Source organism: Pteropus medius, unplaced genomic scaffold, assembly GCF_902729225.1.
Source record: "Pteropus medius unplaced genomic scaffold, Ma_sr-lr_union100, whole genome shotgun sequence".
Taxonomy (NCBI): Eukaryota; Metazoa; Chordata; class Mammalia; order Chiroptera; family Pteropodidae; genus Pteropus; species Pteropus medius.
Window position 1 is genome coordinate 808,779 of NW_024352784.1, and position 14,902 is coordinate 823,680.

Here is a 14,902-nt window from a genome sequence, read left to right on the forward strand (position 1 = left end):
AGTAAACAAATACGTATTCTTAAAATCATTTATTGTAGTCACAGTGAGAAAGAACCAAAAAATAAATAGACAGCATATTGGATTACTGCTTATGTGCAAGAAATCACAGAAATTATTAAAAACATTCTGTTGTCTAATTTTCATACTACTACATCTGGCAAATTTCAGTTTTTTAAACAAATGAGAAACTGAATTGCGTAGACTTGCATTTACTTGATTAAGGCCAATATGTAGCAACACCAGAATTACAATAAAATTCATGCACACACTCATCTATCACTGGCAGAGCTGCAGTAGCCTTGACTAGCAGCACGCAGTACCTGATATTTGAAAAACAACACTTCAGTAAAATGACCCTAGTGCTCCCGAGAACAGAAAAACCTCTTTCGCGAGACACTGACAGAGCTTCTATTTTCGGTAACTAGTAGAGCAAATATTTATTATTAAGTTGTGACACTTAGATGTTTCATACTTAATGACATTTATCTTCTCACCATGATCCTCACAAGACTGCAGTTTTTATACCAGGATTATTTTAAGAAAATAAAGTCAGCATTCGAGTGTTATTCAGGGTTACACTGTAGATATTTGGAGAGACAAGACTTGAACTCAGACACTGTGGACACAAAGCTTCCACTTAGTACATACTATTTTTTATGAAATTTTCTCCTTCACTCCTTGATGAATAAGGATCATCATGGGTAAACAGACACTTCCCTGACGACAAATTTTGTAGTGAATGATTCCTATACAAGGTCTTCAATAATATACAAAACTAGTTGAAAAGCTTTCCTTCATCCTTTCAGTCAGTGACAGAGGACATGAGATTGTAAAAATTGGGGAGAGATGATTCTTTAATACTGGTCTTTCATTTTAAAGCATTAGTCACTTTCCCTGGGAGTGCGAAAAAGGATGAATTAAGATTCTCTACTAATGCAAACAGGATATTAGGAAAAATATGACAAAGGCAAATTGTATACCTTGTTGATAAATGAAGGACATTCAAATGGAATAAAGGAGGGCAGCAAAGAGAATATGGTTAGAATGGTGCAGATAACCTAGTGTATTAGATGCACCCAAGGTCAGAGGCACACACAGAAGTGGGTGAGGGTGTAAGAGGTTAATAGTTTGGAGAACACAGTGTCATGGGGGCAGCACATTTCATAGGATTGAAATATGGAAAAATTTCCTGGGAAAAGGAACACGAAGAGAATTTGTAAATGAGAAACCCATGGTTTGTGACATTGAAAAATGAGACAATGCCAGCATTATGGTCTATGAAAACCCCAACACGACAGGGAGGAACACTCAGGGAAAGGGTTATTATCAAGGGATCGGGGGAGGAAGAGTCCTCAAAAGCATTATATTCCAACTGATTCTGTAACCCTATAACCCAGTAACCATATTTAGGTTGATATCTTGAGGAAACATGCTGATAAATCACACTTTGTCTAATAAAACTCGTAAGTCCGTAGTCAGGACGTTTTTTACCATATACTCCCAGGATCCACTCACTTTTCATTGATACATCTACCTCCCAGTAATGTTTTCCTGATGTGATAATAGGTGATCCCAGGACACTATAGTCATTACAATAGTAATTCCAGTATGTATCTTTTTTTTTACAAACTAACACTTGTCTCCGATCAGCAGAAATAACAATATCTGGATTATTCTCAGGAATATCCAGGATCACGTGAACTGTAGAAAAATCACAGGGTTGGGTAAGGGATATGATGTAGCTTTATTTGTGACACTGTGGAGTTATCTTCAGAAAAAAATGAGTGGAGAATGGGAAGAACTTAGTTCTGTTCTTGGGGATAGGTATAACACTGCAGAAACATAATATGTATGTGTGTGCTGGGAAGGAAAACATGGGTTTTAAGATATGAGAACTAGTATAAAATGCAAAATTCAGAAAGATAAGAACAGGGTGGCTTTATAATAATGATTACTCCTTACCCCAGTAGCGCCGCACATCTGTCAGCTCTGAAATGATAAAAATCCATATTATTAAATATAAGCAGAGGAGTCAGTACTAAAATCTATTTCTTCTCCAGATCAGGGGAAGGATTGGTGACTGTGTTAGGTAGTAGATGGAGGAATGAGAGGTGAACCAGAAACCTTGCTACTCTCTATTAAATACAACCATGATATTAGCACATTATATCCATCTTCCTTTGTCTCCTCTATCCACACCTAGAAACTATACCTCCTCTCCATTTAACCCCCACCATCACAAGAATCCCATAGCCATCCTCTTGCTCTAGCATTCCTCACCATTAAACATTTGCAGCATCCCTCTCAAATCAGGAACTTGGAACATTCTTCTTTGTTTCTTGGGAATAGTTTTTGGCTTCTTCAGTGTGAAGGTCTTACTCCTAGGGATGACACAAATTGACACACACACACTCCTGACACTTTGTCCATTTAAAAGCACTGACTTCCTGTCTATTCACCTCACCGAAGCACTTGAACTCTCTTTCTTGGAGACACTGAGAAATGAGAAAATGATCCCTGACCTTGGAGCCAAAAGAAATATGCTCAGGTTTATCTTCCAAGTCACCCCTGCATGACCTGGGGAAGGCCTTGAACTCTCAGAAGCACATGTTATTCCTTCCAAAATGAAATAACTAACCTCTTCCTTTCTACCTGATATAAATCATATGAAATTATAGGAAATAAAAATTTTTAAATGCAAAACTTTGGTTCCTCAAAACAAATTAATATGAGGAAAAGTCACTGTGTGGATGTGGGTTCATAAGGATAAGACATGAAATTGAGGTTGCAGGACCTGGTTCATGGTTGTTTGAGACATAACAAGTGTGGGTATACTGTCTAAAGAGGACCAAGACCTTTTAAATCTGCTCTCCAGTAGGGAGGCCCTCAGAATAACATCTGAGATTTTAACACTTGGATAAGAAGACATTTCAAAACCGTACTAATAGTGGTTTGAATTTCATGTGTTTGAAGAGCTTGATTCGGCTAAGTAAGAGTGAATATTTAGACACAAAGATGTTGCTCTTCCATTCTGGCTTCAAAGTATGTGATCAAGATGGATCAATTGTTTGCACCAGGGGCAAAATATTACTTGTGATTCAAGACCGTTTGGGGGCAAATAAAGAGAAATATATAGCAGGACCTGGTGTCTTCTATTCTCAGGGCACAATTTTAAATATAAAGGAGTAGTATGCAATTCTGGATTCTTGGCAGGTAAAGAAGACACAAGCTACACATGACACATAAAGCAGCTATGAAATACCAGAGAGAGATACAGGATTGCTGGGTAAATAAAATTTATGAAGGTACATGGGTCAGATACTGCAACACTTTATTCATAACTGCTACAGACCCAAGCTCTGCAATTTCTGCCTAACCAAGTTCCCTACTATAGAATCTGGTTCATTTGTAATAGTTATAGAACACTCAAATCATGATTTGTGAACAGAAATTTAAGGTATTATCCACAAATTTCCTGCCCTGTGAGATATCTTACTCTAATTAACCACCAGACAACTGTAATGGCTTTAAATCTCTTTTCACAGCAGAGAAGGACCATCTCTGGTCACCCAAACTTACCTTTCCATGATGCCATTCACATCCTAGGGAAAAAAGAAAAAAACATGAGTCAAGAAGAAATAGGCCCTCCGCACTTACAGAGCTTTATTCATCCCACCAACCTTGGTGGGATAGAGAATAGAGTTGTTCCAATGTGAGAGACAAAAAGTAAAGACCCAGACCAATCATTCCAGAAGACTCACATGAGGTTGTTGGGTTTCCTAAAAGGTAGAAACAACTTTGACCCCTGTGGAAGCCTGAGGCTTCTAGTACCTATAGATAGGACATATTCATGACAAAAGCAGGAGGCCCATAATATTTTCCTCAAGTTCATAACATTCTTCATGAAATGATTAGTTAGTTTGTTCTTTTCTTCAATGTGAATATAAAGTGATGTACTATTACTTGTCAAGCATTATGTGAATATTTGGAGAATCAAAGATGAGTTAGTGTCGTGAGGGAAGTAAGTCTGAGGTAAAGGGGACACTAAAAACTAGGCCAACGACTGGGTCTACAAACACAAAAAATATTGTTTTACTCTTTGTAGGGCTTTTTTATTGTATGTGACAAAAAACAATTTAAACTAGATTAAGTACAGAAAAGGCATTTGGGGAACAGTTGAAACTTTCTTCGAAGCTTAATTTTGAAGATCAAAGATTGTCATTAAGATTTTCTCTACGTCCTTCTCTAAATTCTTTTATTCTCTCTGTACTGAATCTCTTCGTATAAACTCCAGAAGAAAAGAGAATTTCTTTTCTCAGTTATATCAAAAATTTTTTTTGGCCTGCATTGAATCAGGCACCCATATTAAACACATCACTGTGTTGTTGCTAGAATATAAAGCAAGGCTGGAGGCAAGTTTCCAAATTTCACTGGAATCAAGTTACTGTTATTCTGAAGTAGACCATGATAGGATAAGATGTGTATTGTTATCAGAAGGAAAACTATCACAAATAATCTTAAAAAATACAGTAAGAGAATAGAAAAATTGAAAATTTTATACTAGCGACACTGTTTAACTCAAAAAAAGCTAGTGAACAATGAAAGAGAACAATGAAAATTTCAGGTGACCTAGAGAAGCAAATAACCAATAACAAATTAAATAGAGCTACATCAATAATTGCATTAAATGTTATTGTCTTAATCTACCAAGTATAAGGCAGAGATTGTTGGACTAGATAAAAAGCAAGAATCAATTATTGCCATTCACAAAAAACCATATTTTTGATTCAAAGACACAGATACAACAAAAGCAAAATGATAGATTTCTGGTCCAGATGGCAGAGAAGTTAAATACTGTGCTTGTCTCCTTCTATGACTACATCAAAATTAAAACTAAATTATAGAACAACCACACTGAGAAACACCTGAACATTAGCTGAACAGAACTCTTATGACTAAAACTATAAAGGTGAAGCCACGATGAGACTGATAGGAGGAGTGGAAATGTGAAATAATCTGGTCCTATACCCAAGTGTGGTGGTTAAGAGTCAGGAGGAGGTACTTGCTGAGGAGCAAGGGCTCCGAGCCCCACACTAGGCACCCCATCCTGGACCGCCAGTGCTGAGAAAAAAAATTCCTACAGCAGCTGGCTGTGAAAATCAGGAGGGACTCAGATTCGGTGAGATGGAGGGCTGCTGTGGATACAGGCATACTCTTAAAGGGCCCTAGCACAGAATCACTTACTCACAGACACTTACTCTAAGCTCCGGAGAAGCTTGCAAAAATGCCGGGGACATATGGGGAGGAACTGAATTGTCTGGCTTCAGGTTGAGGGTTGGAGGGGCAGCTCTCCCCGAGACTAAAGTGCCAGCAGGCTCCACTGTTCCTTTTGTGAGCCCTGGCTGACTTCAGTATGCTCTGTATCTATTGTAAGTGGTGCCCCAAGTCTGGCAGTGGTGGCAACTGGCCACAGTTTGCAACATAGCCTCTCCCAGGCATTTTTAAGCTCAGTATAGGCAGCAGTCAACCACAGATCAATTTGTAGCTCCTACCAGGTGGCCCTGGATAGGACACAAGCAGTGGCTGACCCTGGCCTGCACCAAAGCCCCTCTAAGAGGTCCCAGAACCAATACATCCAGTAGCCAGTTTCAGACAACATCAGAGCACCATTCAAGTAGTGCCACAATGACATACCCAAAGGGTGAACTAAATAGGCACCACATCACCGCTAAAGTGAATTCTGCTCTATGGAGTCAATACCTGCACAACAACTTGTTCACTGCAGTCATGGCCACTCCTCACAGCCAGTTAGCCTGAGGGTCAATTCCACCCACTGATGTGCCAACAGCAATCAAAGCTCAACTACAATAGGAGAGGCACACACAACCCACACTAGGAACACTCCTGGAGCACCGGGCTCAGGAAACCAGAAAGTGTACCACTGGGCCCCATAGAACATCTACTATATAAGGCCACTCTGCTAAGACTGGGAGATATGGAAGATCTACCTAATACATAGAAATAGACATGTCTGTTTCTCCAAAATAAGGAGGAAAAAAAAGTCCCAAATAAAAGAACAAAACAAAACACCAGATAAATAACTACTTTTCTTAATAGTTTGAACTCCAGATAGTTGCAGAGTATAAAATACTGGTCATAAAGATGCTCAGTGAACTTAGGGGAAGAGTAGATGAACTCTGTGAGAACTTTAACAAAGAGAGAAAACATAAAAATGGAGATTGAAAATATAAAAAAGAACCAGTAAGAAATAAAGAATACAGTACCTGAAATGATAGATACCACAGAAAGAATCAACAGTAGATAAGAAGAAGCAGATGATCAAAGTAGCAATTTAGAAGATAAGGGAACAGAAAACACCCAATCAGAAAAGCAATAGTTTAAGGGATGTCTTGGGCAACATCAAGCATAACATTCGCATCATTGGGGTACCAGAGGATGATAGAGTGCAAAAGACTGAAAATCTATTTGAAAAAATAATGACTGAAAATTTCCCTAATCTGCCGAAGAAAATAGACATACAAGTTCAAGAAGTGCAGAGAGTCCAAACAAGATGAACCCATAGAGGCCCACACCAAGATACTTCATAATTAAAAGGCCAAAGACAAAAAGAAACTCTTAAAAGTAGCAAAAGAAAAGCAATTAGTTACCTACAAGGGAGCTCCCATAAGACGGTCAGTTAATTTCTCAACAGAAAATTTGCAGGCCAGAGGGATTGGCATGAAATATTCAAAGTGATGGAAAGCAAGAACCTACAACCATGATAACTCTACCTAGCAAGCCTATCATTTAAAACTGAAGGAGACATAAAGAGCCTCTCAAATAAGCTAAAGGTGTCCCAAAAGAGCTAAACGTGTCTCTCACCACCAAACCAATACTACAAGAAACTTTAAAGAGAATTCTCTAAGAAGAAGAAAAACTAATCAAAAGTATAAATAACAAAATATCACACAAAAAAAATTCTCACTGACAAAGGCTAACACATAATAAAAGAACTGGATAAACCAACACTAAAGCTAGTACAAAGCTAAGAGGCAAAAGTAGCAAGATCATGTGTAATTACAACAGTAAGTTACGGAGACACACACAACCATATACATGCACACACAAAAGAAGTAAAAAATAATGACAAAAATATAAATGTGGAGGGGGTGAGTAAAAGTGATCGTGATTTTAGAATGTGTTTTACTTAAGCAATCAACTTAAAATAGACTGTTGTAAACATAGCTTGGTATATATGAAGCACATGATAACCACCAATGAAAAAACTCCAAGAAATAAAGAAAGAGGAATCCAAATACAACACAACAGAGAGTCATCAACATACAAGGGAAGAAAGCAAGAGAATAAGGAACAGAGAACTACAAAAACAATCAGAAAACAATGAATAAAATGGCAGTAATTAAGTAACCACCTACCAATCAATAAAAACTTTAAATGTAAATAAATTAAATGCTCCAATCACAAGATGAATGGATAAAGAAGTAGGACATACATACAATGAAATATTCCTCAGCCATAAAAAATAAAATTATACCAGTTTACGACAACATGGATGGACCTAGAAAGTATTATGTTAAGAAATAAGACAGAGCAAGACAAATACCATATTATTTCACTTATGTGTGAAATCTAAAAACAAAATAAACAAACAAATAAAGTAGAAACAAACTCAGAGACAGAGAACAATCTGATGATTGTCAGATGGGAGGAGGAGTTTGGAGGCTGTGTGAAATAGGTGAAGGGATTAAGAGGTACAAACTGCCAGTTATAAAATAGTCACGGGGATCTAAATTACAGCTCAGGAAATATAGTCAATAATATGGTAATAGCTACGTATGGTATCAGGAAGGTGCAAAACTTATCAGGGGGATCACTTTGTAAATTATATAAATGTCTAACCACTATATAATATTGAAAGTCAACTGTAACTGAAAAATATTTTTAAATTTTAAGTAAAATTTCAACTAATTTTACATGAGGATCATGAAGAGGTACCTATTAATGCTTAACATTAGGTCACAGATAACGGAGGCCTATAGAATATCACTGGACACAATGGACCTTCTTACCATGGTCAAATTTTTGCACTGCACTTGAAGAATGAATAAAAATGAGATTTCCTTTTTTGTTCATGCATTCAATTATTCCTAAAACCTCGGAGTTAGATGTAGGGAAGGGGTACTACAAGGCCAAAGAAACCTTAGTGTCACCACTCTAGAAAGAGCACAGTAACACAGCAGAGAAAGAAGACTTTCATTTTCCTCAAATCTCAGATGCTGGGGCTTTGTCCCAAGTCTTACCTGCAGCATCTCCATTGTTGACCCCTTTAACCGTCGCTCCAGATCTGAGATGAGAACTCTCACCAACTGGTTCTGCTGGACCAACTCATTCTCAGCCTCTGCCAGGTAATGTAGAGCCTCTCCCTCATCCTTCTTCAGCTTTTGCAGCTCCCTCTGCTCCTCACTGTCCAGGATACCTCTCAGTTGTTTAAAACCATCATGGACACTGCGTCTTTCATTTTGTATTTGATTCTTAAGGAATGAGAAAGAGAGAAAGGGACTCAGGCAATCAGGCAGAGACACGGAGTCAGAAAAAGAAGTATTTGATGTGGAAATTCTTACAGGGAAGGGAGAAGGAAGCAGGGAAGCGATTCTTGGAGAAGCTGACTTTTCCTATTATTTTCTTGCCATCACATTGCAAAAGAATAGCCTCAACTGTGCATCATTAAGGCCAACCTTGAGCCAGGGTGGGACACCTGGGTGTGGCTCAGCTTTCACGCAGTTGCCCGGGACAGTCCTGCTCCCCACCCCGACCCTCTGTCTCTGGCTAAACACCGAGGACAGAACCATGTGCCATTCCAATTGCCTTCCCCTGGAAGAGTTAGAAGCTCCAAATTTGGGCAGAAATGTTGCACAGAATTCGCTAGCCATCCTCACCATACATCCCTCCAAATGTCCATGTTCATTTGTGGCACGTTTATAATACAGTCCCCACTCATATCAGAGAAAGGATAAGAAGACGACCAATTATATGGCATTTGCACCCACCGACTATCAAGAACCCATCGACTGAAAGAGAAAAGGAGCTGCTTGTGAGGAATAACCAGCATCCTGAACTGATTTCTGTCAATTTTCCTTGGGATATGCCTCCTCCTACCTTCCAGGAAGTTCTCTGTTCTCTGATGTCAGCTTCTAACTTCTCAGCTTCCTGCTGCTCCTTCCTTAGCTTCTCCAGAGCTGCTTGGAGAGTCTCCTGCAAAAGAGGAATCATACTAAAATCTAGCTCTGGGTTTTTCAGCATCAGAATAGAGGGTAATGAGAAATAATCAGGCTGATCTCTGAAGACAGAGTTTACAGAAACTGTAAGAACAATAATTGGAAGACTAATCTAAAGTGGCAAATGTGTTCTTTCAGACTAGCTGTTAAAAGGCACCATTCCCAAATCAAGAGAAGATGGATTCTTTTTGTTGTAGAAGAAGAAACCTGACCCTGTAGCAAAGCAATATAGTAGGTCACTATCTACCCAGTTCCCTAATTAATGCTCTTGATCAAGAGGTAAATGACAGCATGCGTGGGTACCACACATCCACATTAGCACAAAGTACGAAAACATCTTCTTCTGGTTAACAGCCCAGGCTTCTCCTTTTATAACTGAGTGGAATGCACAGACAGGGTCCTCAGGCCTTGGAAGGTGAGGTAGAAAAGTAATCACAGGCCTCAGGACTAAGTGTAAAGGTAATCACAGGCAAATGCAAAATAAAGATTTCCCATCAAGTATCATTTCTTGCCCTGTCTTTCCTCCATCTTGGTTCTTACCTGGTACTCCTGGGCAACCTCCTCCACCAGGAATGTGTGGTGACCACGATGCTTCTGAGACCGCTCGCAGAGCCAGCAAATAAACTTCCCATCCTCCTTACAGAAGAGCAGGAGTTTCTCTCCATGATGCACACAGAGGTCTCTCTTCCGCTCCTCCTCTGGGCTCAACCTGACCTCCCTGAGCCTCTCTGCTATGTTGGCCAGATGTCGATTAGGCCGTAGGTTTCCAGGTTGGTAACTGACTCGGCACACCGGACAGCTGCTCTCTCCTTGCCCAATCACAAACTCCTTGCTGTTTGCAGTGATGCAGGCTTGGCAGAAGCTGTGGCCACAGTCTAGGCTCAGGGGTTCTTTCAGGAGCTCCAGGCAGATGGGGCAGGTCACCTCCTCCTGTATGTTCACCAGGATTCCTGTAGCCATCTCAGCTGCTCCCCTGCTCCTACCTGTCCTGACATCTGAGGCTCCTCTTGCTCACAGATCCCTGCCTAGTTGGAAAGGTTAAGAAGTGGCAGAGTTAGACACACAGGAATAAAACGATACTAATTGTGTAGGCATCAAGGTGGGCCAAGACCAAATCCTGAAGGAAAAAGAGAAAAGGTGAAGAACCAAGGAAAGGAGCTTGGTGACCTGGTAAAAAGGCCGACTCATAATTATTTCAAAAGCTTTACTCTGGTCCGTAGGACATAACAAATTTCATTCTTTTCTGTGCAATGATTGCTCTTTTCCTCTACTCTTACTGAACAAAAGGATGACCTGAAGCCTTTTCTCCCAAGATCCTTGTGTGACCCACCATCTGTCCTGTGTTTTCTTTCTCATGTCCAAAACACACCCTAGATGTTAAAAGCACCAAAGCACTTATGTGTCTGGGCATTACACCTGCTCTTCTGTCAGCGTGCAATGCTGCCCTGGTAGCGACAGGACTCACACTCTTCAGTTAACTCTCTGCTTTCAGGTTCCTTTCCCAGAAAGACCTGCTCTGACTAGCTTACTTGTAATGGTTACAGTGTAACCATTGCCATTACTTCCTGTATGTCTTCAGTGATTTCTCTATTTATCATGACATGATGTAGGACAGTTCATTTGTGCACATGACAAAAGAAAACCCTTTATCGGATGTGTAAATAGAGATATCAAGTGACATACAAAGATCACTTATCTTCAATACACAGATTGGGGATGAACCTGATGTAGGTCTCTTCTTACATCACTGAGTTAGTCAAAGACAAATAGAAGTAACTTAAGGTATCTATCAAATACCCAGAGCCATAGGGGTGTGTAAACATCCAGATCCAGACCAGCAGGGAGATTCTGGGAAGTCCTGTGTTTGTAAATGATGAGATTTTACCTTGGCCCGAATATTTTCCAAGGATGTTGATAGCAGCCAAAATGTATGTATGTAATTGATGACGAAGAGGCAGATAGTGTAAATATACCCACTGAATTATACAAGTATTTCTGTATCTTAAAATACAGAAATATAGATGGAATAAATATCAGTCTTGAGAAAAAAGTCTCAAAATATTAGGCAAGATCAATCGACTAATTATCACTGATGATGAATTATATGCTAGCAACTGCACTAATAGCCATAAACACAAAGATGAGTCTAAACAGATGGCTTAAACCACTATGAACTTGACATTACCATGATATTAGTAATAAATTAAGTAATCAGCCATATATATATGCACAAGCTGATGTGAAATGCACTACTAGAAAGATTTACATGTTGCAGAATCGAATAACTGGAGCAGATAAAGGATTGTCCAACAATTCCATCTTGAAAACATAAGGATTGAGAGAAAGCTGAAGAAGATGAGGGAAATGAGAGAGAGAAAAACTGTATAGGTAGAGGAAATGACCTGTTCATGGAATCCTATCAGCTTGTCTAGTTTGAAAACATCAGTGTTTCTGGTCTGCAGAAAACGGCTAGGCCTTTAGTATCACAAGAGCCTGCAGTGACCACGATATATGGCATTGCCCAAATTATGTAAGATTTAGGGACTCTTTTCTAAGAGCAAAGAGTAATTATCCATGCTTTCTTTCCCCTCACAGAAGAGCGGGGACACAATTAGCTCTGCCTCTGGGCTGTGGAATGTTAGATGGATGCAGTGTGGAATTGGGAAGATTAGTAAGATGCACACACAGTTGCCCGGGGAGAGATGATGAGAACTTTCAGAACAAGGTGATGAAGAAAATGGAGAGCAGGGGATGAGAATGAGACATAAGATGAAGTTAGAGGAAAAGACTGGCAGTTAGGTGAGACACCTAGGAACAAAGGGTCAGCATCAGCCTGGGTTTTCTTCCTGTAAACATAATATTGGTTTACTCTTATCCTAGTAAGTTGTGCTTTGTTTTCATTTTTGTTTTCTGGGAAATCGACTGGGTTACAATAAAGTGGAAAGTGAGATGCCTCCCAAGGCCATCTTACTAACAGCAAAAATGGCCTCATGTGTAACGTACGCTTGGACTAGGAAGGCTTTAAACAGACTGTAAACGCCCGTTAGGAAGCAGAGGCCTCATTTTTCATGGGGATTTGTGACTCTTATTAACAACTGTGTACCCTTTAGCCTCTGAAAAGTGTGCTCTTGAGCTTTCACAAGGCAATCAGTGCTTCGTAGCTCTAGGCATATGCAACGTACGGTATTTCACACACTTCCACTTAGTCCGGCTTCTTAAAAGGCTGAGATAACAGGGATAAAGTACCTCCAGTAACACGGTGAAGACATACATCACCGAGAGCTCACCTGAGGCAGCCGTGCTGCCATGCTGTCTACTGTCCTGTATCCTCAGCTAAACTAAGCGACCCTGGCACTTTATGTCTTATCAGGTTGCACTGATGGGAACGACCATCCAAATTAAATATGATGCTGGTGTTCAGTCAGAGGGAGTATCACAGAGTAGTAGCACAGTGATGCTCATTCTCCCACCTGGACTCAACAGGCCCTGTGGCCTCAGTCTAGGTTCAGGAGTTTTATCAGGAACACCAGGTAAATGGGGCTATGAAGCAAACGAAGAAAAATCTCAGTAGATGTTAATGTCTTAATGGTTGCCAGAGTTTGATGGTAAAAGAAAGATTTCCTGGATGAGGTAATCAGTGTTTTCCCTTTGCTCTGCACTAGGGAGGAAAAGCTATAAGGACTGCATATAAACAATTTCGGACCAAATAAAGATGTCCACTGGTGCCATGTTCATCATACATGAAGGGAACCTGTTAAAGAATGAGGCTCAAGGTGAACTGGAGGCGTAATCCAGCTAATAATCCAGATACTGACAATAGTCTTGAGACCATATGCAGTTAGCTCCTGGCTGCAGAGACTGTGGTTCAGATAAGGCTCTGCTGAGCAACAAAATAGAAGTAATATCATATCCGGAGTCGATATTAAATGTCTACCTCCGTTTATGCCCCAAGCTATAATCCAAACGTGGGGGTGGGGCCTCCAATTATTTCTCATCCCATTCTAGATCCAACCAATCCTGGCACACATCCAGAGCCTACAGGGGGGCGGGGAGCGGGAGGAGGGAGCTTTGGCAGTGCATGCATTCTGCCTTAGGGCTGAAGAATTTATTCACAATGGGGCTACAAGAGCTGTTGCCACAGGACACAGAAGAGGTAAATGCAGAGGAGCCTGAGTCCTCACACTGGGAGGGTGACGCCACCATTACCTAAGCAGTGATGCAAGTGCTCCACAGCAAACAGGGAGATAGATATGGGAACATGAGTGGTGTGTGCTGGAAGGATTTCACAAAGTGCAGCTCCTGCTGGAGACCTATGCGTTTGTGCCCCACGTCAGGCTCTCAGCCCTGAGGACCTGCGCTGGAAATGGAGCCCACAAAGTGTTTGGCTTCAAAAACCAACAAGGCTTATGCCCAGGAGAACACTAGGGGTGTAGGCAACGGAGATTCCTCTCTTAAAGGGCTCGTTCACAAGACTTAATGATTTACAGAACTTGCTCCAAGACCAGGCGCAAAAGCAGAAGTTTGAGAAGTGCCCAGACCACATGAAGGCGACCCATCTCCAGAAAGAGAAAAGGAAGCCTGTTGGACTCTCACTAGAGACAGAGACTACGGGAAGAGGGAAGGAGTGGTGGCGCCATTGGCGCGCCATCCCCCTACCTTGCCAGCTCCGGGTCTGCCCGGAGCTCCACAGTCGCATCTCACTCTAACCTGCCAGCACCGCTGGGTGCGCACCGTTCCCCTGCTGCAGCCGCGCGGCAAAGCTGACTGGGGAGTGCCCGCGCCCTACCCCCGCTCTGGGCCATCTTCTCGGCATGACTTTTGCCACTCCGCGGGACTCTCCAGTAGCGTCGCCGCCTCCAACACTGCCCGCCGGCTCCGTGGGTGCGGGGCAGCCATCAGAGGGGATGCCCTTTGAGTGCCTGGTCGTGTGGCTAAAATAGGGTGCTGGGGTGCACTACGGGACCCACAGTCTTAAACAATGGAAGACACAGCTCTTGCTTGACAAACTACCGCGCCCCAGGCACTGCACAGAGAGCAGAGGGAAAACTCACCTCCAATCTTCCACGGAAAAACACCTATTTACTTGTTCTCCAGCTCCAGCCTTAGGAGCAGACGTGGTCAGGATCCACTCACCAAGCCAGGGGCCTGATCTCCACAAAGAGGACCCCGAGGAACTAAATGAAAATGAAAGTTAAATTCTTGGGGGAGTGGCAAAGAAGGAGAAAAACTATGGACCAATGGGAGGCCTTAATATAGGGCCTCTGGAGAATTTCCAGGGCTTTTGTGCCCCTAGGGGCCAGTCGGGCCAGTGACTACATTCTTAACCCTGTCTCAGTTCTGCCCTCCGAATATGTTCTCGCGGTTCTTCAAAGTAATTCATCCTGCGGAGAACTAGGCTTACCCTGGGCAGTGCAATTTCACACACAGCCACCTGATTTTGTTCCCTTACAAATGAGATGTCACGAGGATGGGGAGAGTTCCTATTTTACAGTGAGGACTCACACTGAAGACGCCTCGGACAGCAACACTGGCAGCTCTCTCCTGTCCTGTAGCTACCAGCTAAGCTAAGAGAATCTGGCTATTAGGTCCTGTTAGGTCATGTGAGA

At 41.5% G+C, this 14,902-nt stretch overlaps 1 protein-coding gene across 1 annotated transcript; it reads right to left on the bottom strand.

Moving 5' to 3' along the window:
• Nucleotides 1–14: 14 nt before the first annotated feature.
• LOC120590256 (tripartite motif-containing protein 34-like) lies at nucleotides 15–14,505 on the bottom strand. The gene is made up of 8 exons (XM_039847888.1): nucleotides 14,348–14,505; nucleotides 9,837–10,321; nucleotides 9,178–9,273; nucleotides 8,322–8,552; nucleotides 3,580–3,602; nucleotides 2,281–2,381; nucleotides 1,963–1,989; nucleotides 15–1,701 (listed from the first exon to the last, which is right to left on the bottom strand). The coding sequence occupies exons 2-8, from the start codon at nucleotides 10,254–10,256 to the stop codon at nucleotides 1,121–1,123; spliced, it is 1,479 nt and encodes a 492-aa protein (XP_039703822.1). The 5' UTR covers nucleotides 10,257–10,321; nucleotides 14,348–14,505; the 3' UTR covers nucleotides 15–1,120.
• Nucleotides 14,506–14,902: the final 397 nt, after the last annotated feature.